The 26,602-nt window shown below is 47.5% G+C and overlaps 1 protein-coding gene across 2 annotated transcripts in view; it reads left to right on the top strand.

The window, feature by feature from the left end:
- Positions 1–1,653: 1,653 nt before the first annotated feature.
- Positions 1,654–26,602, top strand: part of MLLT1 (MLLT1 super elongation complex subunit) — a 32,136-nt gene continuing 7,187 nt past the window's right edge. The window contains exons 1-8 of one of the 2 annotated variants that reach the window (XM_088179121.1): positions 1,654–1,785; positions 5,280–5,460; positions 8,302–8,384; positions 17,081–17,224; positions 18,757–18,882; positions 20,078–20,624; positions 25,301–25,396; positions 26,093–26,204. In XM_088179121.1, the coding sequence (XP_088035247.1) occupies positions 1,774–1,785; positions 5,280–5,460; positions 8,302–8,384; positions 17,081–17,224; positions 18,757–18,882; positions 20,078–20,624; positions 25,301–25,396; positions 26,093–26,204 (1,301 nt within the window). In that variant the 5' untranslated portion in view covers positions 1,654–1,773. The remainder of the gene's footprint in view (positions 1,786–5,279; positions 5,461–8,301; positions 8,385–17,080; positions 17,225–18,756; positions 18,883–20,077; positions 20,625–25,300; positions 25,397–26,092; positions 26,205–26,602) is intronic. The other variant, XM_014882953.2, reaches the window with a different exon arrangement.

The raw sequence follows: 26,602 nt of genomic DNA, 5'->3' as shown, positions 1-26,602 counted from the left end.
TAAAACTCTAAAAAAAAAAAAGGGGTAAAACTCTGCCTGGGAGGGAGAAAGAGGGAGGAGAGGGGGAAGGAAGGCGGGAAGGGGAAGGGAACTACAGAGGAATGAGGGACAAAGGGGAGAAATGAGGGAAGTGAAGGGGAAATGGGAACTGAGAGGAAATGTGGGAGACTGAGAGGAAGAATGAGGGGAAAATGAGGGAGATCAAGGGGAAAAAGGAGAGAAACTGAGCGGAAAAGAGGAAAGTGAGGGGCAAAATGAAGAGGAGTGAGGGGAACAAATGAGGGGAATGAGAGGAAAATGAAAACAGAGGAAATGTGTGAGACTGAGGGGAGAAATGAGGAAGATTTGGAGGGAAAATCTGGAACACTGAGGGGAAAAGGAGAAAAACATAAAATGAGGGAGTCTGAGGGGAAAAAATAAGGAAGACCAAAGGGAAAAGGAGATAAACAGAGGGAAATGAGGGAGACTTGGGGGGAAAATGCGTGAGACAAGGGGATACTGCAGGGAAAACAGAAACTGAGAGGGAAATGAGGGAGAGTGAAGGGAAAAGGAGAGAAAATGAGGGGGGAATGAGAGAAACTGAAAGAAAACGAGGGAGACCAAGGGAAAAAGAGTGAAAGAGAGAAAGGAGAAAAACAGAAAAAAAAAGGAGGGACACCAGGGAGAAAATGAAAACTGAGAGAAAATGTGGGAGACCGATGGGAGAAATGCGGGAGACTGCGGGGAAAAGGAAAGAAATGGAAAGAAAATGAGAGAGAATGTGAGCAATTGAAACAAGAGAAAGCAAAGGAAAAATGAGGGAGAACAAGGGAGAATAAAGGAGTAAGGGAAAACTGGGCACAACAAGAGCAAATGAGAGAAACTGAGGAGAAATAAGAGATAGGCAGGAGGAAAAGGGGAGCACTGAGGGAAAATGAAAGACAAGGAGAGGAAAAATGAGACGGGGGAACGTGAGGGAGAGACGGAGAGAAAAAAGGCGCAGGAAGGAGCGAGGCGGAGAACAAGGCGAGCCCTGCCCGGCCATCCCGCATCGGGACCTGCGGCTTCCCTCGTTTCCCCTTGTTCCCACCTCATTTGTGTCGGGAATTAACACACCGCCGGGGAAACGTGGATCGAGGGCGGCATGGGAGGAGTAGGGGCGGGATGGCGCGGCCAGGAGCGCACGGCGAGGCCCACGCGCCAGGTCCCGGTGTTGGTTGTGCACTAAGAGGAACATCGCGGGGGACAGAAGGGGGGACAGAAGCGGGGACAGCAGCGGGACGGCAGCCGGAGCGGAGCGGCCGCTGCATCGCCCCACACGGGTCTGGGGGGGCGGCCGGGCCCCGCTCCCGCCCCCCGCCTGACCCACAGCGCTGGCCCCGCCCACGGACCCGCCCACTCTGCAGCCCGCCCGCCGCTCATTGGTGGACACGCCTGTCCATCACGGGGAGGAGGGCGGGGCCCCGCCCCGCGGCGTGCGGCGCGCGGGCATTGGCGGCGCGCGGGGGCCGCTGTGGCGCTGAGGCGGTTTCCGGTTCCGCGGGGCGGGCGCGGGGCTGGCGCTGCCTGTGAGTGACACACAATGAGGCGGGCGGCGGGGCCGTGAGGGGCCGCGACCGAACAGGCGGCGGCCGAGGCGGTGGGGAGGGGGGTGGGGGGGACGGACAGAGCGGCTTCGCTCGTGGACAGAGCGGGGGAAGAGATTCTCTCCCCCCCGCCCCGCCGACCGGGCAGCGAAACCGCCGCGGCAGCGGGAGCGAGCGAGCGGGGCCCGCGGCGCTGCTGTGCCCAGCCATGGACAATCAGGTGAGGGGAGCGGCCGCGCCGCGCTGCCGGAGGGGTGGGGCGGTGCCGCCCCCCCCCTCGGAGAGGGGGGCACGTAGAGGGAGACCCCCGGGGAAGGGGCTCTGAATGGGGAGGGCGCCCCTATCCTCGGGAAGGGGGGGCTGGGGAGCATCGCCCCCCTTTAGGGGGCATATCTCCTCCTCACACCCTCTTTGGGGGGGCACACCTCCTCCCAGCCCCTCATTTGGGGGAGGTAGATGTCCTCCCCACACCCTTTAAGCGGGACGCCTCCTCTTCATTCGTTTTGGGGGGGCACACCTCCTCCCCAGCTGTTTTTGGGGGGCACACCTCCTCCTTCCCACACCCTGTTGCGGAGGCACATCTCCTCTCCAATCCCGTTTGGGCGGCACACGTCCTCCTCATACCCCTTTGTGGGGGCACACCTCCTCCCTGCAACCCCCATTTAGGGGGCACATTTCCTTCTCACACCCTTTTGGGGGTGGCAGATCCCCTCAATCGAATTTGAGGGGTCACACCTCCTTCCCAGCCCCCATTTGGGGAGGGTACACGCCTTCTCCCCACTCCCCTTTTGGCGGACACGTCTCCTTAATCCCATTTGGGGGGCACACCTCCTCCTTCCCGCACCTTTACCGTGGGCACATCTCCTCCCTAGTCCTAGTTGGGGGGAGGGCACACCTCCTCCACACCCCCCCTTTTGGGGGTGTACATCATCTCCCCAGTCCCATTTGGGGGGGACACATCACACCCCTCATTTGATGGGGACTCCTCCTTCCCACCCCGCATTTGGGGGTCACACCCCCTCCCTAATCCCATTGAGGTGGGACACGTCCCCACACCCTTCTGGGGAGGGGGTTCAGCCCTCTCCCCTCCGTGGGCGGCCGCTGCAGCCTCGCCCGCGGCGGGGGGTGTGAGCAGCATTTCCCGCAAATTCCTGCCTGGGATTATTGCCGGGGAGGGAGGTGCCGGCGGGGCGACCCCCCCGAGCCGCTCCGCCAAGGGTTAATGCCACCGGCAGAGTCCCTGGCGGCCCGGGGGGTTCCGGGATGCGTGCGGGAAGTTTACCTGAGGTGATGGGCATGGGGAGCCTTTTGTGTGCGGGGAGCGGGTAACAGGTACCCAAGGGCTGAGCTTCGGGAAGCAGCCCCGCTAGCCCGGATAATCACCCGGAGGAGCGGGAATGGGAGCTGCTGATGGCTTTCAGGCAATTAGCACATCAAACAAAAACCAGAGCAGCCTTCAGAATGTTTATTGAGAAGTTGAAAGTAGGCTCCTTTGTATTATTACAAATTGTTTGAATAGGATCCTGATTTCCCTTTGTTGAGAGACACGCTTGGAAAAAAAGGAGAAAAACCCTCCATTTTCAGCGGAGCAACTTTGGATGTTGGTTATGTTGGGAGATCTTATTTTCAAATGTGTTTCAACTTCTGGCTTAATTCACAGCGATTGTTAATTGGAGCAGGGTGTGAGGAGTGCAGCAAGTACAACTTTCACTCTCAGTTAAACAGTCTCTTTTATGTTCAATTTCGGTCTCTTCCACACAGCCCCATCTGGTTCTCAGCTCCAATTTCTCAGCCGTTTCAACTCGGAAAGGCAGATTTTGTAGCCTGACAGTCATTTGCACTTCTCAGGAGAGGGGTAGTAACTGGCAACAGTAGCAGGATTTAAAGGGTAATTATGGAATCGATAACGTGAGGCTGCGGCACAGCCTGGCTCAGGGGATGTGAGCACTGTGGGAAGCATCCCAGATAAAGCAGGCCTGCAGGCACACTCCAGTGCGAGCTGGGGATTTCGGCAGGCTGGCTCCACATAATGCTCTTGCAGCGTTGGAGGGATTGCTGTGCTCGGAGAGAAGCACACCTTGCCTTTCTTCTCAGCCCTTAATGCGACATGAAAGAACAGCCGGCCCTGGGCCTTGGTTCTTAGCGCAGGAGCGAGGTGGGGCTGCTCTAGATAAGCCTTAAGAACAGGAAAAAATGGCCTGCCAAGAGAACTTGCAGAGGAAGGTATCCCAAGGAAATGCTGTAGCAATAATGGTGAAGGAATTAATGAGATGAGTCTGTCCCCGAGCCTTAGGATTGATGTGTTGGGTGGCTGAAGGTATTTTGCTGTAAAGATTTAAACTGCCTGAAAGAGTGTGTTAAGGCTTATGGTTGAAATTGGAACTGGACTGCAATTTGGGAGGTCAGGCTTTGATGCCTGGTGCTCTGCAGACCTCCTGTGAGAGCTTTTTACAAAGACAAGAAGGCTGAGATGGAGTCACTTAGGCTTTTTCAGCAAGTGTTCACCATGGTCTGGAAAAAAATTTCAGGTTGGAGATGCAAAATGTTTTTGAGCATTAATTGTGATCACACTCCTCGCTGCAGTTTGTCAGGGGGAAAATAAAGATGATACTTTCCCTAAACATTTGTCTGGAGCTTTCTCTTTCCCTGCTCATTGTCTAACATGCCCTTGGTTTGGCTCCAGGTCAACATGTAATATAGGTAATGACAAATAATGCTGCCTCTCCCAGTGGTAATTGGGACTTGCTAGGAAGAGCAAGACACTTATTTTCAAGCCTGAAGTGAAGAATGGGGTAGGGACTGAAAGCAGCCCTTTTTTCTATGAGCCTCCTGGTGCTGAAGCTGGATTTTGGTAGGTTTAGTTTGGAATCACTGCTGCTGCTCTGGTTTGTGTAACAATTGTGAAAAAAAGTTGGGTACCTTGGGTGTTATTCTCTGTCTACAAATGTGGCTCTAAGATTTCCTTGATTTTTCTTGTGTCTGAATCCCATTTGCCTTTTCTCTGTTACATCTGTTTAATTCATTTCCTTTCTCCTGGCTGTGAAATCTGCAATACTATGTGGATTTTCACCATTAATGTCATTTGTTTTTTAAGACACTTAATGGGATTTTTGTGCTTTGAGCCAGACATGCAGTACACCTTCTGTGTTATTCAGTGATCAGAGTAGGATTCAGGAGTGCAAATCAGAATTAGGTCAGTTTAGTGTTGGACATTGTATAGGCAGATATGCTAACTTGGTCTTTGAAAGTGAGATAATAAAATATATTTAGAACCATACAGGAAACATAATTTTCTTCTGGTGAGTGATATATTCGAGAGAATATCATAAGCCACCAATTCATGGTCTGATTTTTCCTGTTTCAAGATGAGTTTTCTGTCAGTGCTGTGAATTCTGTAAGCTGTGAACATCAAGTTCTGTCTCTGACACTTTCTAGAAATAAAGATTCCTCAATTAGGACTTTGCTGACAATTTAACTGATCAGTGAGGCAGAGAAACCGATCCCTCTTGTAGAGCTGCTTTCTCTGCAACGTTAATATTAGGAAGAAAATAGGTATGAAATGGTGCTGGAGCTATTTTTGTGCCAGCCTTGCCGTTGAGAGCAGCGGTTTGCAGTCCGAGACTGATCCCCACACGGGGGCTGCTGTGTTCCCAGTGCCTCCCAGCACGGTTTTGCGTTGTCTGTGCTCACGCTCCTGCCTCTGTCCCCACGCAGTGCACGGTGCAGGTGAAGCTGGAGCTGGGGCACCGGGCCCAGCTGCGCAAGAAGCCGACCACGGAAGGGTTCACCCACGACTGGATGGTGTTCGTGCGCGGCCCGGAGCAGTGCGACATCCAGCACTTCGTGGAGCGCGTCGTCTTCCGCCTGCACGAGAGCTTCCCAAAACCCAAGCGAGGTCAGAGGGGGTTGGACGGGGTTTATCTCTATGAAAGAGCATTTTGCAAGTCGTGGTTGTGTTGAACTGTCGCTTTTCTGTGAAATGTCTCCTTAAAGAGGAGCGAAATGTCCATTGCGTGCACTCGGCTTTAACCTTTCCCCACTGTGTTTGAGGGAGGTCAGGGAGAATGGGACCTTTCTTCTGCTGAAAGGGCAGGAGGTGAGCTGCTTTCTCCTCTTATTTAAGCATTAGTATGTGCAGGTTCTCAAGACACAAGTGACAGCAGAAGATAATTCATGTTACACAATGGGAAAGATGGGTTTGATTTGTTAGAATTCTCCAGCAAAAGCTGGAAGCACGTGAGAGATGCTTTAATACTGGGCTCAGATGCGTACTGGGTATGGAGAGTTTTGCAGATTCTTGCAATTTCTAGTCTCAGGTGCCAGTTCAGGTGGCCTTAACTCAGCAGAAATCAATGGTGCCATGGGGTGATGGTGTCTTTGCTGTACATTCCCCCTGCAAGCCCAGTGCAGTCACTGTGGTTGGGTTGAAGTGTTATTTTCTGACTTTGTTTTCTGACCCTGTAACAAAATGAACCTTATTCTTGGCATGGGGCAGCAGGAGCTCATGAGATTGAGGTGGAGGAGCAGGAATTGCCCTTCTCAGGGGCAGTGCAGTTACATCTCTGAAGGATTGTGTAACTGAAGCTTCAGTGCTTTAAGAAATACAAGCTGCCCGTGGGAATTGTTGTAATGTGCATTATTGGAAATACTGCTGTGGGAGCAGGGCACTCAGGATGCCTTAGGACAACCTGTGACATTGGGAATTTGTGGGAGTCCACAGTGGAAAGGAGCTGAGAGGTGCTCAGCATTCACAAGGGTGTGACTCTGGTCTGTGTGTTAATATCTCCTTCAAACTGATCTGCTAAAACCGATGTATGAGAAGCAGATGCAGGACTGAGCTGAAAGCTGATTTATAGAATAAAAATGCAATTTGTGGGTTACAGTTCTTGTCTTCTGGTGTAATTAATTTATTACAAATAACTGTGTTGGGATAGTGCATAGATTCCTGGAATGGTTTGGATTGGAAGGGCCCTTAAAGCCCATCCCATTCCACCCCCTGCCATGGGCAGGGACACATCCCATGATCCCAGGGTGCTCCCAGCCCCCATCCATCCTGGCCTGGGACACTGCCAGGGATCCAGGGGCAGCCACAGCTGCTCTGGGCACCCTGTGCCAGGGCCTCCTCACCCTCCCAGGGAGGAATTCCTTCCCCATATCCCATCCAGCCCTGCCCTCTGGCAGTATAAAACATGGCCTTTGCTCAGTCAGGTGCTGTATCATCTGCCTTTACAGAGGGATTTTTTCCCAGTCCCTGGGTTTTCCACGCTTGCTCCTAATACCAGCATGCCTTTGACCAAGGCGTGTCTGGGTTGTACCTAAATCCTGTGGCAAGTGCCTCTCCTATTCCTGAGTTGATTTGAAGGGTTTCTTCAGATGGTGCCCTCTTGGAGCAGATCCTGGTGCTGAAGGTGGGCTCGTGCTGCTGGCAGATTGCTCTTGGAGCCCTTGGAATTTGTCAGAATAGAGTGGCAGAGGAACAAAGGCTGCTTGGCAGATAGGCTTAAGATTCCTGCTGCCATATTGGCACTGCTCTTTGGTTTGGGATTTTTTCCTCTAAATGACAGGGTTCTTATATGAAATTCAAGTTAAAGCAAATCTAGAGGTTTTTGTTATTTTTAGTGATGCCCTTTTTTCTCAGTTGCATTTGGAGTGCTGCTTTCCAGCACCTTAATGATGGTAGAAGTGCTCAGAGCTGGGTGGGGATAATACAGCTACATTAAAGGAAAATAATTTGTGTGCTTTTAGGTTTGATGTACTGTTTCCTAATCATATTAATTACTTGGAATTCTTAAGAGAAACTCAAAAGATTTGCGCTGAATTCCTCTAATTACCTAATTGACTTTATTTACATATATTGTGGTGCATAAATTATATGCAAGTGCATCCGGTTCCTGAGAGGGAGAATATCTGTGTGGGGCTCATGTTTCTCCTGGCAGCTGCTGTGTGCTGCTACATCATGGCCAAAGAAATGATCCTGGAATCCTTCAAATGGGATATCCTGGAATGGGTAATGGGAAGGATTCAGGAGCATGAACCCACACCAGATAGCGGGACAGGGGGAACTCGGGCAGGGACATGCAGATTAATTTCTGAGAAGCAATTAACTTTTCTAATTGCTGTTTCTGCAGTAAGCAGCTCTGACCTTAGCAGCAAACTGGTTCACCTTCCTCCTCGTGTTTCCTTGTGTGTGGAATAAATAGCAGTGCTCACCTGCCCTTCAGGTTTGTTCACCTGTGGGGGAAGCAGCGCCTGCAGCGTGGCTGTTACCCAGCTATGAGCACTGAGGAGTGCAGGGGAGTGTTTCAAGGAAAAAATAATCACCTGCTTGTGTGTGCTAGTGGAAACATGGGCATCAAAGTAAAGTTTATCTTTCTGTGCTGTTCCACCCTTTGGGTCTCGGCCTTTCCTTGCCAGGCACTTGGAGCTGGCAGTTTGCATTGTTGTGGGACTGCCCAGAAATGTAATTGTATCTGGGTGCACAGGAGGGGAAGGATCTCACTGAGACTCGGGCCTGCAGTGTTTTATGTTTCCGTTCCATGGGAGGAGCTAAGAGCAGATTTCATGTTCTTAACTAAGCCTGTGGCCACCATCTTATTCTGTGTGGGTTTTTCCACAAAGGTCATTGTTTTAATTGTGCCCTGAGTCGTCAGAGGCCCAGTTCTCCTCTTGCAACTCCTTTTTGGCTCAGATAATTTTGTGCTGAATTCCAAGCTCACGTTTATTTGTTCTCTTTCAGTGTGCAAGGAGCCCCCCTACAAGGTGGAGGAGTCTGGCTATGCTGGCTTCATTATGCCCATTGAAGTGCACTTCAAAAACAAGGTAGAATCTGATTTCTGGTCTTCTAATTGTTTTGAGCTGTGCCAGAGCCTGAAACTGCCTGACAGAAAGACTCTAAATTACGTGACTGTTTTATGTGTGTGTTTTTTATTAGTCTAATAAATAGAATTTAACTGGGAGTTGGAAGCTCCTGCCAGACTTCAAAAGAAAGCTTTTGGCAGAAATGGAATTGCATAGAAAGGTGATACCAGGACAGTGGATGGTCCTGGAGATTCTGAGCAGAGATTGTACCACTTGTAGCTTCTTTAGCATGGAGGATATTAAAGCAATTTAAAATATTTTATTACATATGGAAGTAAATAAACATAAAACACTGATACGATAAATATTTGTAAACACTGTGTTGATTGTCAATATATTAAAAAATCTGCCTTTGAATTTGCAAGCTTATTAAATTTTACTCTATAGTATGAAATCTGCAGAGGCCCAAGACAAACATTTGCATGTGTAGCACAAGTATTTAGAGCTGTGTTAAAAGATATCCTTGTTCTAACTCAGTGCTCTTCCAGAAAGAAAACACTAAATATTTTAAGTCTTAAGATGCATTGCCAGCAAGTATATGAAAGTTAAAATTTGGATTTATTGCTTGCGTTAAGTCTACCACAGAGGTCACATGCTGTAGGTTATGAAAACAGGGAATTGGGCACTTGTGTTCATATTACCTCAGTTTCAGTTAAATTGTTTTGTTAAACATGAATAATGGATGTTTCTGGGTTTGATTACTGCTTAAATAATAAAATAAAAACTAATGTTTTGCTTATGATCCCTAAGAGGGAACTGAGGTAAAGTAAACCAAAAACGTTGAGCCACATCCCTGTAATCTGTGCTCTCCCACCCCCTCAGCTCTCTGAGCAGCAGCCCTTACCCCAGGTGTGTTGACAGCAGCCCACATGGAACAGCCTCATTCTGTTTAACTTCCCATCCTCCTTTCCCTGGCCCTCCCACAAACATCTGTCTGCTCTTCTTTATGTCCCCACTCCAGCCCAGGATGCTCTCCTGGCAGTGTCACTTTGTGAATAATCAGCATTTTGGGTTGGGTTCTTGGCCTACCACATTGCTCTGACCCCACTTCATGGCTTGGAGGAATAAGGCAGATAATGGGACTGGGCCACAGAAGACAGAGTGGCCTCCTAAACCTGGGAGTGTTTTGCCCACAAGTTTTTTTTTTTTTGGATGGGTAGGGTAAGCCAAAAAGCTGGGAGGAAAAACAGCAGGCAGGGGCTTGGGGTTGAACATTGTTGATAAAAGCAGTTTTTTTGGCAAACACTGAAAACTACGACCTGAGTGCAACAAAAACACCTCAAAAGTTTGAAAGCACTTCTACTTCTGCTGGCTTTTCTGAGGTTTTAGATGAGAATCAGAAAATTCTCCATCTGAACTAAATGTTGGCTTAAGCCAGGTTCAAAATCCTTTACACTCCTGACCAAAAAATGTGAACTTCTCCAGGCTGATTCCTCAAAAGTGAAACCTCTAATGCCTGGGAAGTGTGAACTGTTTTAGTGCTACCCTTTCCTTTTATTTTCCCTTCCTTTCTTCACCCAGCCATTCCCCACTCTTCCCTTTTCCCTGCAGCTCTCCAATGGTTTCTTTCACAAACCCTCAGCTCTCCCTCATTTCTGTGGTTTTCTGTAGATGCTCACGTTTGCTGTGACTGCCATCTGCATTCCTGTGTTTTCTTTTCCTTCTGTCCCTCATACTCCCATGTTCCTCATGGAATATGGAGCTGGCAGCTTTTCTGACTAGAACTTGCTTTCACACCCACTGGGGTCATCACTCCTCATTGTTTCTCCACGCACGTGACTGCAGAGTTGTTCCCCAGCACTGAGCAGAGAGGTGGCTTTTATAAATAAGGGAAATAGGTGGGCTCTGTTCTCCCTGGAAACAATGGAAGGAGCTGTTAATTTAGGAGAAGGCTCTTTGTTTCTGACATTTTGGTCTTCAGAAACATGACAAATAAATAGGAGAACAGGTTGAGTTGCAGACTTGTTTTCAAATCTGCAGATCTTCAAAACAGTCATTTTTGCCCTGTTTTTTTAGCTGCGTGTTTTCTGGAGAAGTTCTTTTCCATTTTTAAGCTGATTAACAAATTGCTAATTAAGGAGTTTCAGGCAGCGCCTCTTATTATTTAATTGGGCCAAGGGGTGGTTGAGGGAAAAGGTGGAAAAGGTTCCATCTTCTAGCACATCATTGGAACAAAGACATGTTTTCAGATGGAGCCATGAACTCGGGATTTGGGGAGCTCAGAGGTTGCTGCTGAGGGGCTGAGCAGGGCCAGGAGCCCAGGAAGGGCTGGAGCTGTGCCAGGGCTTGGCATGGAGCTCAGGGCAAGGTTCTTCCCCCCGAGGGTGCTGGGCACTGCCCAGGCTCCCCAGGGAATGGTCCCGGCCCCAAGGCTGCCAGAGCTCCAGGAGCGTTTGGACAGCGCTCTCAGGGATGCTCAGGGTGGGATTGTTGGGGGGTCTGTGCAGGGACAGGGGCTGCACTCATCATCCCTGAGGGTCCCTTCCACCTCAGGATATTCTGGGATTCTGTGTGAAGAGTTGGGCTCCTCTGTCCACCACAGACAGATGATGCTATCTGGGAGTTTTAAGAGCTCTGATCATTTTTTCATCATCATCTTTTCAGTTAGTGGAGTTGAAGGAAATGTAAGAGGTAAATACTTCTACAAAGACAGAAATGCAAAGACTGGGATATAGTAAAAATTAAAAAGATAGAGAAGGAGGAGGAGAAATGGCAAAGGTTTAGTATATACAGTCTGTGTTCTCCTGAATTAAAGACGGTGGTGTTAAAACACCATATAAATCAAAGTCTTCATTACTTCAAGACTGTTCTCACTCTGGTCTGTGTAAACCTGTTGACACTGGTGGGGATCAGCTGGTGTGTGTGCAGCAGATATTGTGAATTGATTACAGCATTTGGGACTCATCCTTGAGTAATTCCCTTCAAGTAGGTGGTATGGATTGGTTCTGGGATTGGGGTGAAAAGGCTCTTTGGAGGTGACTGGGCAGGGGAACTGGATGGCTTTTGTGGCCATATGTTCCTCACTTTGTGACACATTTTTGTTGATGTGTGTGTGGCCTCAGCTGAAACCAGACTTGCAGAGGCTTTGGGATTTGTTTATCGATGCATGTTTAGCTTTGTGAAGGTGAGAAGAGAACGGATTTAAAGAGGGAGTGAGGCAGTCTGTGGAGATTGATCTTTGCCATGGTTGGCTGAAATGGGTTTTTTTTCCACAGTTTAAGCCTCCTTTCTTAGCCATTTCCTCTCCCTGTTCTGATTTGTTACTGGGATGACAAATCCTGGCTGTCAGAGCCCCTGTGCTCTTTGCTTTGGCTAAAGAAATACCAACCTGTGCTCTGGGAGGGCACAGCTTTACTAAGAACAGTTTTAATGAACCTAATCAGGGATTTTTTTTTAAGCAGCTTGGCATAAAATTGCCCATTGATACTTTGTGTTGGAGGACTCCCTTTTTGTTATCATTGTTGTGTATTTGGAGCAGCAGGCACGGAGCTCTTGGTGCCTTTTTGTCAGATGGAGAAGTGTCAGCAGAGTGTGAAAAAGGTGTAGGAGCCTGTTTTTATCCTCTGTGAACATTGCTGGCCTGTGTTTGTCCTTCCTGTGCTGCAATCCAGCTCATCCATGAGTGGGTGCTTTCTCAGGGCTGGTATTTGAATTGCAGAATATAAACTGTGAATATTGCAGTGAGCCTGGGCAGTTGGGGGCTCCGAGCAGCCACAGGATTCGTGGTCTCCTTTAACACTGGCGGAGCCTTTGCTGCTGTAACTGATCCTGAAAAACAAATGGCAGGGGCTCAGCAGGTTGATTGATAAAGCTTTTGAAAGTCGAGTTGGCTAATGACAGCAGATCATTTGGACTGGAAATGTTAGTGTGCTATTTTTGTTTTGAAATCCTTTGTGTTCCTGTAACGAGGGCTGCTGTGAGTGGCTTCTGGTGCTCAAATCGATACAAACCGGGTACAACAAATGCGTTGCTGTTTTTCTCCTGCTCTTCCCCTTCCCTCTCCCCCTCAATTTCAACAGTCTGGAAGCTTTTTTTCTTTGTTGTCTCCAAATAAATCTCTTCTAGTGGTACACGTTGTAATCTGGAGACTGTAATACAGGTCTGGCTTTGGTATTCATTCCCTGTGACATTTTTTGCATCCTAATCAAATTAGATCAATCCTCCCCACAAAGCTAAAGGTCTAGTAGATTTTCATGTTATTCTGATATAAGGCAGATGATATTAATGCAACATGGATAAGATGTTGTATTAAAGTCTCTTTAAAGATGCTACCTCCTAATTTTAGTGCTAGAGATAAAAGCCTTCCAGGATTTACATAATGGATACATGGAACTTGGGCTTTTCCTATTAGTGAGAAGGAGATAAGCAGAGAAAGCAGAGAAATTAGTTTGATTTTTCCACTGAGGTTCAAAAGAAAAATATGCATATTTTACCCCTTCTGCAACCTTTGTAGAGGTGATACAGAAAACAAATAGAGAAATACTGGAAAAGGGGAAAATTATTTGTGTATCAAAGTAGGAACTCAGTGGAAACGTTGTAGGTGGGCTGCACATATGGCAGGGGAGGTGAAACAGGATCAGCTACAACTGGTGTCAGGACTCTGCCATCAGGAAGGCACTGGCCAGGGAAATCCTCCTAAGGAGGGTTGGAGAGCACGTGTTTGCATGAGACATTGGATTTTACTGAAATTGCCAATTGGGGCAGGATGTGCACAGGTTTGAGGAGAGGAGGAGCAGCTTTAACCTGTTGGAGTTTGCTCAGTGTTGCTGAAAGTTTGGGAGGGAAGGGTGAAACTTGTGCTTTTGTCTGCCCTTTGAGGGAAACATTTTAGGTCTGTCCTGTACCACGTTCCTTCCCAAACCTGCAGCAATTCCTTTTGTCCTACTGCTGGCTAGGGAATCTTTGCTTTTACCTGTTTCTGTCAGAAATTAGGATGAATTATTTTTTATCTGAGCGGGACCAAAACCTCTGTGTGTGTTTGAGTAGCCATTCAGTGTGGCACGTCCATAGGCACCTTCAGATGCTGAAAATACATATATTTATATATAATATATATGCAGTGTGTGGCAAGCCTGTGTTTGCAAAGACAGAAGCTTTATCAGCCATGCCAGCTTCATATCATGTATTTGTAGGAGTTAGTAGATTATTATGTGCTTGTCTTGGAGCAGTAAGTAGATAAAGAGATGTATTTAATCTATATTATTTATACTCATATATTTATTGTACTCATTAGCTATCTATATAATAATAAAAATATATTAGGAAAACCTAATTTTCAAACTAAGTAATAAGCATCTGATGGATGAAAGTCATAAATGCTTGATCTCCCAAATCTCCCAAAGAATTCTCTCTTTTGGGAGAGAATCTCCCAAAAGATAAGGGTGGTTCATGGATTGCTGAGTGGAACATAAGGCTGATTATTTCAAAATCTCAATATTGGGCTATTCCCTTTCCAGTGCCCTGTCTGGAAGCTGCCCCAGGACCAGTCAGACGGGTTGTACCAGCCTGGGAAGGGGTTTCATTTCTCCAGACGTTCCGGATAAATGCCTCTGTCAGGCTGGATCTATGGCAGAAGGGAAGTGGTGTTAGATGTTATAGTTATTGAATAACCATGAGCCTGCTTCCTTGGTGTGCGAGATTTTTGTAGATAATTTTGTTTTATGGCTTTCTAAAAGTGATTTATGAGCTTTATGCGCACGCTACCAGTGAAATTCTTTTGATTTCTGTTAAGTGGCAAAGGGCACACCCTGCCTTAAAAACAAGACAAGGAAATTTTAACAAAAGACTTTAAAAAATTCCTCCTCTTACAAAAAGTGCCAAAAGAATTTTAACCCATTACTTCAGAACTCAAAGGAAAAATAAAGCAGCTTCAGAGCTCGTAACAGCCCAGTGGCAGGCGGTGCAGACAGGAAGCAGTAAAAATAAAACCTAATGTACCCAGCTCAGGAGATTGGAGGTGGAATAGGGGGATTCACTGGATGAAGGGAAGTTTACAGCAGCTGCAAATAAAAGCCCTGGCTTTGTGGTGCTCACTCGCAGTTTACTTCTCTGGCATCCTGGGATTTAAGGGGCAGATGCAAAGTGAGGTTCTGAGGGGCCTTGCTGAGACATCCCTGCACCAGCTTAACCATTTCATGGCCAGATGCTCCACTGAATTTGAATCTGAACAATTCATATCTACCAGTTAGAAATGGATGCAATCCACCTTTTTTAAAGCTTTCTTTGGATGTAGGGCCCTTTAGAAAAGGCTGTGGTTTTAGGAGCAGCAAAGTGCTCCCTTGTCAGTTTTTCTGATTGACATCAAGGAATATCTGAAGGTGGAATTATCTAAGAGCAAAGCTTGGCTTGTGTGTGTAGTTGCTACTAAAGCAGCAGAACATGAAGGATGTATGGGGTTGTCTGGACCAAAGTTTGTTCTAGAAAGAACCTACTGTGGGTTGCAGCTCCCAGCAGCAGGATGTGTGGATCCCAACGTGTTATTGAGAAAGGCTTTGAAGTGTGGCACTGTGGACTCAGCCTGGCTTTCCATTTAAAGTCAGAGGATGGGTAGGTCTGGGTCAATCGAGAGAGATTTTCCTTGGGTTTCTCCCCCCCTTCTTCCCCTTGATGGTTGTTTGGGGGAAGAACCTTTTAGGGAGGACCGGATGGATTAAGCTTTGGAGTGGCCTGAGCTGTAATCATTAGCTGGGCAGTAAAGGAAAGAATGTTTATTTGCAGCTTTTTGCTTTGAGACTTTTGTGGTGGTTCTTTTAGGAGTGCTGTAATCTCAACTATTCACTGGGGGGTGGGGGGCTCCTTATGGCCTGGAGGATACAAAGGAGATTTTAATGATCAGGGCACTCTGCTGGGGCTCATTCCCAGGGCAGTTGTGATCTCTGAGCTGGAGGAATACCACATTTTAAAACTGCCTTAATTCTACAAAAATTCAGCAGACAAATGATAATAAATATTTTGGTGCTTGTGAAGAAAGCACCAAAAAATGGGATACCCAAGGTGAGAGTGAAAGGGATCTGTTGCCTCTCTCCTGCTTGGAAGCAAATGGGCAAATGACAAAGCAGAGCTGGTAATGGGATGGCAAAACATCTCCTGACCAAAGCCTGCACTTGCTGCTAGAGCCAAGATTATTTACTCTGTTGTAAACCAGGGAAAGCATTTTAGAAGCCATTATTAGGCCACATTTGGATTTCTATTCATCGTTCATTTCAGTTTATTAGGCTTTGAGGGACCCTGTGCAGCTGCTGTTTGAACTGCAGCGAGCGCACACGCAGAGCTCGCTAATGATTCTGTTAATGAGAACGGGCATGGAAAACAGGCAAATGACAGGGCAGTGTGTTTTGCAAGGATCTTTCTTTTTCCTCCCATCTATCTGTTTTAGTAAACTCCTTTCAGGAGCATATGGATTCTTCAGGACTTTTCCAAAAGAGGGTCTGAAGATCCGGCGTTGGCAGCCTGTTAATCTGAGACTCTTCTCTGTGTGTATTGATGCCTGTTCCTGTTTGAGGGTGAGGATCCAAGACCTGGACTCCTAGATGAGCTCAGGGTACTGATTTTCACGTAAACCAGGTGTAGCTATCACCCTTTGTACCGTTAAAGGTGTAGTTTGTCCAAGGAATGGCCTCTGGAGCAAACAGCAGGAGCCAGGGTGGTCTGAAGCTGTTTCAACCTATTCTTAGCAAATGTAATGGCTGAGGCTGGGAGCCTGCAGTGCCTGTTCCCATCCAACAATGCCACTGCACCAGGAAATGGAGCTGCTGGATGGGAATTCTGGAAAAGACTGCTGTGCAGCTGCTCAGTGCTGTGCAGGGAATGGGGCACGTGGGATGCATTCATGGAAATGTGCAGGGCACTGCCGGCCTCGCTGCGCTTCCCAGCAGAGTCTCTCTTGCCACATTGAATTTCCAGCTTGGAAATGCAAACTGCAGGAAACACCAGGCAGTGTCCTGTCGATATTTGTAATACACAAGAAGAGAATTTGCAGTTTTGGTGGGGGAAGGAGGGGGATTTCTTCCATTCTGTGCTGTGAGCGCAGCAGGTGGAACAGAGGCAGTGAGGCGCAGATGATCCCCCCACCACGAATACAAACCCTGGATTGCTTGGGTGAAAGTGCCCTTGGAAAGTTCAAAAGCCTGGGATATGTTCCCATTCAGCCCCTGCAATATGCATATTGAAGAGGATTTTACAAGCCAAGCCATCCTTTTCCCATTGCATTTAATCTTTTCTTGGTGCCTGCAGAGATCCTGGGAGTTCAGAAGTTGTTCCTGCTCTCAAAAAGGATTATGCTTTTCTTAATATTGATACTTAGAGTTGCTTCCCAAAAGAGATAGGATCTGAATTTTGGTGAAAACAGTAGTGCATAAAGCTTGTGAATCTGCTTTTCTGGGGAGACTTGAACAGCTTTAAACAGACAATTTTCAGTCCAGATTTGCGTCCATGCATTGCTTTTACAGTGAGAAGCCTCATGCCTGAGTTCCTGATGAACAATGTTAACCTCAAGCACAAATAGTTTAATTTCCAGCGCTCTGATCTCATGGTGAAAGACTCCATGAATACAACACTTGGTGGTTTATTTGGGATTTTCAGGAGTGACTGTTTGGATCCCCAGACTTAATGTGCTTGCCAAGCTTCTTCCGGTTTCCCAAAGCCTTTCTTGTTTTTAGGAGGAGCCCAAAAAGGTTTGTTTCACATATGACCTTTTCCTAAATCTGGAGGGGAACCCACCTGTGAACCACCTTCGTTGTGAGAAACTGACTTTCAACAACCCCACCAAGGAATTCAGGCGCAAACTCATCAGAGCTGGAGGGGTAAGTGCCCAGTTTGGGATCCTAAAAGGAGTGACCTTGTTTTGCTCTGAGGTTTCTTTAAACCCAGCAGGCTTCAAGCAGTTTTCTACATTCGTTTAAAAGATGACCCAGCCAGTTTTGACTCGTGGTTATAAGGCTGCAGCACTTGCAGCAGAACAAATCTGTTGTTGGTGTATGATTGGTGACACTTTGTCGATTTAAATGTGAGCATTAATATCAAAGCAGAAAATCCCTCTGGAAAGTGAGGTCTGCTGTGGATGTTGCAGGCTGTCAGGCAGGAAGCAGCAGGTCCCTGTGATCTTCCTGCTGCTAGGAGCTGGGTCACTACAGAAAAGCTCAAGGAAAGAGAGAGGCTTTCAAACCATTCTTTATTAATTTTATTTTGAGCTTAATAGTTAGTTCTTCCTGGTCAGTAAATTACCTCTAAACCTGACATCAGCTACTTGTGACTTAGGTAATAAAAAAGTTAATGAAAAATTGGACAATACAGAGTGAAAACAGTTGTGGGAGAAAAACAGATAGTCTCTAGAAGGCCCAGTGAAGTATGGGTTGCTACAGTAGATGAACTCTTCCATCTGGGAAGGTAATGAGTAGTGATAGACTAAAGGATGATCCTCAATTAGCTGCAGGCTCTGGGCAAATCAGTCCAAGCTACAAAGTGCAAGAAGTTTTTAATGAGCCAGAGGATGTCAAGGCCAGGTTGGAGAGGACTTGGAGCAGCCTGGGGTAGTGGGAGGAGTCCCTGCCTATGGCAGGGCGTGGAATAAGATGAGCATTAAGGCCCCTTCCAATTCAAATGACTCCATGGTTCCTGTTCCTCGCTGTGCCAGTGCTATCCTGTATTGGGCAGGGAGAGGAAGGTGCTCATTTCAGCCCTAGGATGGCTGGAGCATCATCTGCTCTCTAGGATTTTCACAGTATGGTATTTTAGTCCTCGTGTACTGAGGTGTTGCAGTTGTTAATCACTTTTGATGCCCTTTCTCTGGTGACCATTCTCCACAGAATTATCCTGACAATGTAGGGAAGGTAAGAAGGGAATTGTTGCATGGAGCTCAGTGCTTGGTGTTAAGATTTTGTGAAGGGAGAGACCCAAGCTGTGTTTTTTTCCTTTTTCCCCTGAAAGAGTGAATTCAGCTTCTAAACCAAGGAAGTCTTGCTCATTCCTTCCAGATTTATCTCCCTACCCTTTTTCAGGGGAAGAGCATTTGCAGCAGAACACACAGTTCTTGTCCAGAGCTTTATTGCCTGCTTGTGCTCAGAATATTGGCATTCCCTTTGGGGAAGACACTCGATATTGCATTGCTGCTTTTCAGTTTTTGTGGGTTTAATATTCTGTATTTGAGGAGTTGCCTTGAAACTGAGCATTCCATAGACAATATCTTTTTATGGCCAGGAAGCAGGCAAGGAAAAAAACATTGAAAAGATGAATAATAGTGTGTTAATTGAGCAAGTGGCTTAACATAATCATGTGTTAATAGTTAATAGTCCGTGAGACTTTGTGCAGACATAATTTCCCTCCTCTTTATTCCCAGGTAATGGTGATGCCAGAAGGAGCAGAGACTGTTTCAAGGCCAAGTCCTGATTATCCAATGCTGCCCACGATACCTCTCTCTGCCTTCTCTGATCCCAAGAAGACCAAACCCTCCCATGGGTCAAAGGTCAGTGCAGCACACGTTTGGGTCAGCCTGAGGTGAGGGAGTCTTTCAGGCCAGGCTGCTGAGAGCTTGTTCAGCAGCTGTTCCTGGCTGCTGCTAATTCTGAACCTCCTTGTACTCTGCAGTTCAGTAGTTAATGGTCTGGAACTTGCCAGCCTTTAGGAGGCTTTTTTATGATCTGATAGACTTCTCTCCAGGGAAGTTTTGAAAAGAAAATTAAATGTGCTAGACTGGGAAATTTTGGTGAATTGTATCTTCCTTAAAGGCAGATGAAATCCTCTCTGATTGTTCTGGTTGTGTCCTCCATGCTGAGGATGGATTCTGTGCTCTCTCTGCCATGCCCAGCACTGAGTCCCTGCACCTCTTGGCAGAAAGGCTGAGTGGAAAGTCAGCCCCTCCTCTGTCCTCAGGGCAGTGCTGGAGAGAACATTAAATAAGCTTCACTTGGTCCAACGGGTGCTTTTTGCATCCAGCAGTGGCCAGGTCCTGAGACTTCTAAAGAACCTCAAGCTTTTTTCCCTTGTGTACTGAAGGTATTTTTGTATAATCCTATATGGGAGAAACAATCCCCAAGCAATGTGTTTTGGAGCAGATTACATGCACTTTATCAGCCTGAGCAGTCACAGGTATTAACAACAATTCATTTTCCAGTGTAATTCAATTCTGATAGCCATGTTCTTCAGGGCTCTGAACGCTCTGGCACTTCAGTTATGCCTTCTGATGTTATGAAACAGAGTGAAGATGACTTACCTGTTAGTGGCTGATTTAATTTTGGTCAGGAATTAAGCACTGGAAAACACAGCAGAGAAATAAAGGGCTCTGAGATGAGCTCTGGTGAAAATTGCCAGTTGCTAAAGAAGCAACATTCTCCTGCTTCCCTTCCTCCAGGGTGCCCTGAGAGGTGCATCTGTGTTTGCATTCAGGTTAAACCTGAATTAAACATCTGTAGGTGTTTCTAGACTTTTGACAGACCCTGGAAAGGAGCAGAACATGTTTCATCCTTTGCTAAATGTTGAAGTGCACACTGCTGGTTTGTGTGCAGCAGCTCGAGGGAAGTGTGGATGTTTACCTGGGCATGTGGGGGTGGATTTCTGCACGGAACAAACACTGCCATGTGATTTATGAGGATGTGTTTTATCATTCTGTGCAGAGCTGCAGTTTCATACCCAGCTTGCATGTTTCTGTTGCTGAATTTTAGGATGCAAACAAGGAAAGTAGCAAAGCATCCAAGCCACATAAAGTAACCAAGGAGCACAGGGAGAGGCCCAGGAAAGACTCTGAGAGCAAAAACTCCTCCAAAGACCTTGAGAGAGAACAGAACAAGCCTTTGAAGGACTCCTCCAGAAAACCAACTGAGAACAAACTGCCTAAGGAGGAGAAGGCACCTCCAAAAGCTGCTTTCAAGGAACCAAAACTGGCCGTGAAGGAGACCAAACTGGAGAACACCTCTCCAAAGGGGGGGCCACAGCCGGAGCTCAAGTCTTCCAGCAAGAGGCCCTCCAACGTGGAGTCACCAAAGCCTAGTGCCAAAAAACAAAAAAAGAGTAGCTCCAAAGGGGTAAAGAATATCCTGGGGACATCTCCCAGAACCTCGTCTTCCTCATATCCAGAGAAGAAACAAACCAAGGAGAAGATGAATGCCAAAGTGGAAAAGGTAAAATCTGAGAGCGAGGCCAAGGAGATCAAAAAGCCCGTGGAAATGGAGGAGTCAAACTCAGAGGATGAAACTTCTTTCAAGTCAGAGGTGAGTAGGGATTTATTCTTTACCAGAGTTTGGAAGGTTGATGTTAAATCCCTGCCTGAAAAATATGTTAAAAATAATCTCTCAGAGAAGATAGGGCAGCAGACTGGTAAATGCTTAGGCTGGGTTGCATCTCAAATAAAATTCTTCTTTGAAACTCCAGTCAGTATTAAATGTTCCTCCTGTGTGATTTAGCTGCTGTTTCAGATACAAACTTTTATTGAGATTTATCTGCAGGCAGTTACCTAGAAGTCAGAGTTTAAAGTTATGGTCCCTTATTCATCCCATGTAGTCACATCTACAGAGCTACAAGAGATACAGAGACACTTTTTGCCTGCTCATGATAGCAATGTTTTAGAATGTGATCTTATTTCAGAAAAGAAGGACATCATCTCAGTTTTGATAACGAAAAAAACCCAGTATTAAAATGTAAATAAAACCCCTCTTCCTGCCATGGCCCGTAAGAAATGTGCCATTGGCTGAAGCTCAAAATACAACCACATGCCACTAAATCTAAATAAATTGTGTTGTGAAACCTAAAACAAATTATGTTCTTGTACTACTATTTTTAAAAGTTGTCTAAATATTTTTTTTCCTTTTTACAACTGAGAACATTCCTCATCCTCTGTTTTCTAAAAAGTGTTTTCCAAAAGAAGGCAAAAAAAAATGCAAGAAGGGACAGACAAATCCAAACTCTTGGTACTTTTCACTTGTATATTTGTTATAAAGAAGCCATATATCTTGTAATAGGGTTCACAGGATAATGTCATGGGAATTCTGGAACTGGTTCCTCCCGACCACTTCAAGAAAGGTTTATTTTATTAAGTTGAATTTTCTAGGGACAGTTTGTATTATGATTTAATCAGCACTGTGATCCAACAAATATTGATGTGCTTGTCGGGAAGGTTTTTTTTTCTGCAGCATTCTCAGTAGAAGGGTTTATTTGGCACGTGTTAATTCCACTGTGCAGAGAAGTCACATCTCTGGCAGTGTCCCAGGCCAGGCTGGACAGGGCTTGGAGCAGCCTGGGACAGTGGGAGGTGTCCCTGCCGTGGCAGGGGGTGGCACTGTATGAGCTTTAAGGTCCCTTTCTACCCAAACCATGCTGGGATTTTCTGACTTGACTTCCCAGATGGATTCAGTGTGCACACTGGGCATTAAGAAGAGGCAATTCCTCTTCACTTTTACCCAAAGTGCAGCAGTGCTCAGCAAGCCCCACATTTCAATGCACGGCCCTTCCTGCAAACCTGTGACTGTGCTGATCCCAGAGTGTCCCCGAGATGTCCCCGTCCCCTCTGGGTGCCACCAGTGTGACTGATGGTGCTGCCCGGCTGTCCCTGGAACCACAACCCCGTGGCAGTGGGCACAGCATCTGCTGCAGCCTGTCCTGCCCAGTGCCCTCCCTGGCCCCAGCTCCTGCTGGGTGCTGGACAGCGAGGTCTGGGGACAGCAGTGTGACAGACTGGGAGTGGTGGCAGCTGCCCCGAGGTTCCTGTGGAAGCTGAGCCCCAGGGCACAGCTCTGGCTTCTGGAAGTCCTTGTGCACCCTGGGGCATCTCCCTGCTCCCAGCAGTGCTGGTTGCTGCCGCAGGGTTTGTCCTGGCACGGCTGAGTGGTGGAGCCACATCACTGAAGTGAGGGAGCAGCTGGAGGTGGACCAGGGCCCGGAAACTCTTAAATCAGCTCTGCTGCTGCAGCCAGGGGATTGTGCAACAGCTCCGGGGCTGCAGCTCCACGGTGGCTCGCAGCTGACATCTTTGCAGGCTGTGTGGAGAGGAGCAGCCCTGCTCCCATTTGTGCTGCTGGCCTGGCAGCTCCGAGGGGGACTCTGCACAGGCATGAAGGAGTTTCTCCTGCTATTTCAGCTCCTGCTGAAAATTACTTGGCCCTTACTTCTTTTTTTTTTTTTTTTTTTCTTCCCCCACCAAGCCCAGTTCCCTGAACTGGCCTCATGCTTGGCTGCCCCAGTGCTGACAAAAGGCAGAGGCAGGGATGAGAGCAGTGTTGCTCTTTGCCATTGTCGGCGTGGCTTTGGTCACATCCTGGTGACAGTCACTGAGCACACGGAGCGTGTCCATCTGCATCCTCCTCTGCTCAAAGAGCTGATGGTGTTAATGGCAAAAGGAGAGAGGGGTTATCCCCAACAACTGCTGCTTAGCTCCTGTTAAAGTCATTTGAAGGGAAGACCTGCAGATTACCAGGAATCGGGGATGTAGGATTGGAGCTGTGGGTCAAATGTAAGAGCTGTGCTCCGTTAGCTTGAAAATATTCATAAAATCCCACAGTGGCTGGGTTGGAAGGGACCTTAAATATCATTCATCCCTTGCCAGGGCAGGGACACCTTCACTATCCCAGGCTGCTCCAAACCCTGTCCAGCCTGGCCTTGGACACTTCCAGGGGTTCCAGGGACAGCCACAGCTCCTCCAGACAACCTGTTCTCTCTGCTCTCCACTTCCATGTTGGAATTTCCCTAAACAGCCAGGGCTGCTGCTGTGTGCCAATAGACTTGGTATTGGAATTGTTAAATTATTCTCCTTTGCTCCTGAACCCTTCCCAAGGGTTGTAATACCGTTTTTGACACATTTTCCCCCTTCTTACAGTGAAATAATAAAATTCTTGCCAATACTTGTGTGATGGTGTGGCCAGCAGGACCAGGCCAGGGATTGTCTCCTGTGCTGGCACTACTGAGGCCACACCTCAAATGCTGTGTCCAGTTCTGGGCCCCTCAGGACAAGAAGGACGTTGAGAAGCTGGAGCATGTCCAGAGAAGGAAACAGAGCTGGGGAAGGGTCTGGGGAGCCCCAGGAGCTGGAAAGGGGCTCAGGCTGGAGAAAAGGAGGCTCAGGGGGGCCCTTGTGGCTCTGCACAACTCCCTGACAGGAGGGGACAGCCGGGGGGTTCGGGCTGTGCTCCCAGGGAACAGGGACAGGAGGAGAGGGAACGGCCTCAGGCTTGGCCAGGGGAGAGCCAGGTTGGACACCAGGAAGAATTCCTGCATGGAAGGGGTGGTCAGAAATTAAAAGGAGCTGCCCAGGGAGGTTTGGAGTCCCCAGCCCTGGAGGTTTCTTAGGAAGGCCTGGACGTGGCACTCAGTGCTCTGGGCTGGGGACAAGGTGAGCAATGGGCACAGACAAGAGGGATTCTGTGAGCAATTATAAAGAAGGGTGATCTTGGAGGAAAAAATTCTGCTGCCACTTTCACTTACCAATTGCCAAAGCTGCCAGTGTGCCTCTTAGTGCCTGTCTCAAGGTTTTTGTAGTATTAACCCTTCCTGTGTCAAATTATTTATCAATGGGTTTGTGTGATTCTTCCAGCATCAGGATTTGGCAACAATAGTAGTAAGTGGATTCCTGGGAACGAAACAGTAAAACTGAAATGCTGATTTCCAGGGAATTACTTGTAAAAAGGCAAGATATTACAGTACTTTGAGAATCGTTAAACGAAAACCCCCCTGAGTACCAAAAAGCCCCATTTTCAGGGGAATTTAGGAGCTGCTCGGGGGCAGAGGGAGTTGCTGTGGCCTTTTCTGCCCTCTGGCGGCTCCCAAGGCTATTGCAGGGGATTGCTGCTCAGTGTCGGATTGACGATTAAAATTTCCCAGTCTCACCCAAATTCGCTTCCTGGATGCTGCTGTTACCAGTAGTTCATTTACCCTTCCCTCACTCTTACTGCACAGGATACTCTGCTGTTTCTGCCAAGTGCTGACACAGGAGCTGGGCTCACAAGGGTTGTGTTGGTCTCTGTTCTCTTTTCACAGTTAAGTGGAGCCAGTACAGTAGATCACTCAAACTGGTGTAGAAAGAACTGGGTTTGGGATATAATAATAATAATTTAGGGTTAATTTAAGAGTCCTGTGAGCTAGATGGGATAGATATCTCCATGTCTGTGAGGAAAGGGGTAGAGAAATGGAATTGTTAATTAGAGAAGTTTTGGGGTGACCTCATTGTGGCATTCCAGTGCCTGAAGGAGCCTGCAGGAAGGATAAGCTGTTTATAAGGGATGGAGGGACAGGACACAGGGAATGGCTTCCACTGCCAGAGGGCAGGGCTGGATGGGATATTGGGAAGGAATTGTTCCCTGGGAGGGTGGGCAGGGCCTGGCACAGGGTGCCCAGAGCAGCTGTGGCTGCCCCTGGATCCCTGGCAGTGTCCCAGGCCAGGTTGGACATTGGGATTGGAGCAGCCTGGGACAGTGGTTTGGATTAATTCATCTTTAAGGTCCTTTCCAACCCAAACCACTCCATGACTCTGTGATTCCATGGTCAGTGAATAGTCTGAGGTTCAAGGGAACCTTGGTGGCTACAATAAATACACTTTTTAAGAGGGTTTGGGTAGTTGTGGTTCTGTGCTGGTCATCTGTCACACTTCAAAGTAAGGGTTTTCATTGAAATGTTTTTCAGTTGCTCCATATTATCATCTGGGGGTTTGAACCTCGTGGTGTGAAGGGGTTTGATGGGAATCCTTCATGTTGCTCCCAGGAATGCTGATCTATATCCTGCCAGACTTCCATAAATGTTTTTATTTACCTCACATTTTGTTTTTTCCTGTTACCTCTAGAACTGTATTCAGTGATGGGTGATGCTGTAGAGTGCTCAGGTGCTCCTGCCTCACAGTGCTTTGTGCTCTGGTTTTCTGGATTAGAAAGATTAAGATTCTTTTTCTTTTGTTTTCCTTTTATGGGGGGTTAAGTCTGTCCAGTCCAGCCCTTCCAACTCCAGCTCCAGCTCCGACTCCAGCTCTGACTCTGACTTCGAGCCATCTCAGAACCACAGTCAAGGTGTGTTGCAAGAAATAGTTTGTTAAAACCTTCCTTGTGTAACCTTAAAAGGCTCAAGAGAATTAAATGTGCTTTTCCAGCACTATAATAATACAGTTTCTTGCATGCAGCCATGTGTTGGAGCTGTGATGCTTCAGCAAGAAAAGGCAATAATGTTATAACATCATGAACAAGTATTTTTCTTCTCTTGGCAGCTAATTTATGAGTAAGGAATCCCTCTGGATTTGGTTCTTTCCCTTTTGGCTTTGATTTCTGCCTGAGTTTATAAATGAGTTGCTGCTGCCTGATCTGTAGAATCACTAGAACAGTTCTCCTCCAATCTCATCTATGTTTTATTAAAAATTATAAATGTGCCATTCATCACTTTGCCAGTGTGTAACAGCTCCTTTCTCAGATCCCTCCACTGATAACCCAGAGAGGGAAACTGGCAACAGTAAATGTTCCAAATGCTGTGCTGCTCCTGTCTCCTGTGACATTTAAATCAGCCCCACACGCATGAAAAATGTGTCCTTTTGTTCTCATCTGGGAAGGGAGGGGGAGGATTTGGGAGGCCAGGGAGTTGTAAAGTTTGTCAGGCCCTGAGCCTGGGACAGGGTGTCCTTGCCCAGTCCCATCTCAGTGCCAGTCAGGATGTGTGTCCGTTTGGATGCTGGGGCCGTGTCCTGGTGCTGAATTCCCTTCTCCCACGTGGCCCAGGCCCCCTGCGCTCCATGGTGGAGGATCTGCAGTCGGAGGAGTCGGATGATGACGACAGCTCCTCGGGAGAGGAGGCAGCAGTCAAAGCCAACCCTGTCAGCCGGGATTCCAGGTGGTAACAAATCCAGAACAGAGCTGTGGGGAGGCCCTTTGCTCTCTGCATTTGGGGTTTTAGGGTGCTCTCCATTTGGAGGGAGGAATCAAAGGCAAGGGCTCTGTGTGGGGACACAGAGGGGAAGGCACTGGGAGGTGCTGAGCTGAGCTGGCAGGTGTTGGTGACTGAGCCCCTTCAAACAGTCACCTAATTGTGACCCTCAGATCTCTGCAGAGATGCTGGGGTGTGACACCTTTGGTCTGCAGAGATCAGGGACATGTTGGGGACAGGCAGAGTGGGCTGCCCTGGCTGCCAGGCACTGACAGGGCTCAGGAACCACTCTCTGCCCACCCTGTGTCAGCTGCTCCACTCCTCTGCACTCAGTGGCAGCTGTTTCCTGCTCTAGGCCCTGGAAA

This window comes from Sturnus vulgaris, chromosome 26 (genome assembly GCF_052056855.1).
Source record: "Sturnus vulgaris isolate bStuVul1 chromosome 26, bStuVul1.hap1, whole genome shotgun sequence".
NCBI lineage: Eukaryota > Metazoa > Chordata > Aves > Passeriformes > Sturnidae > Sturnus > Sturnus vulgaris.
This window is presented reverse-complemented; position numbering and strand designations above follow the sequence as displayed.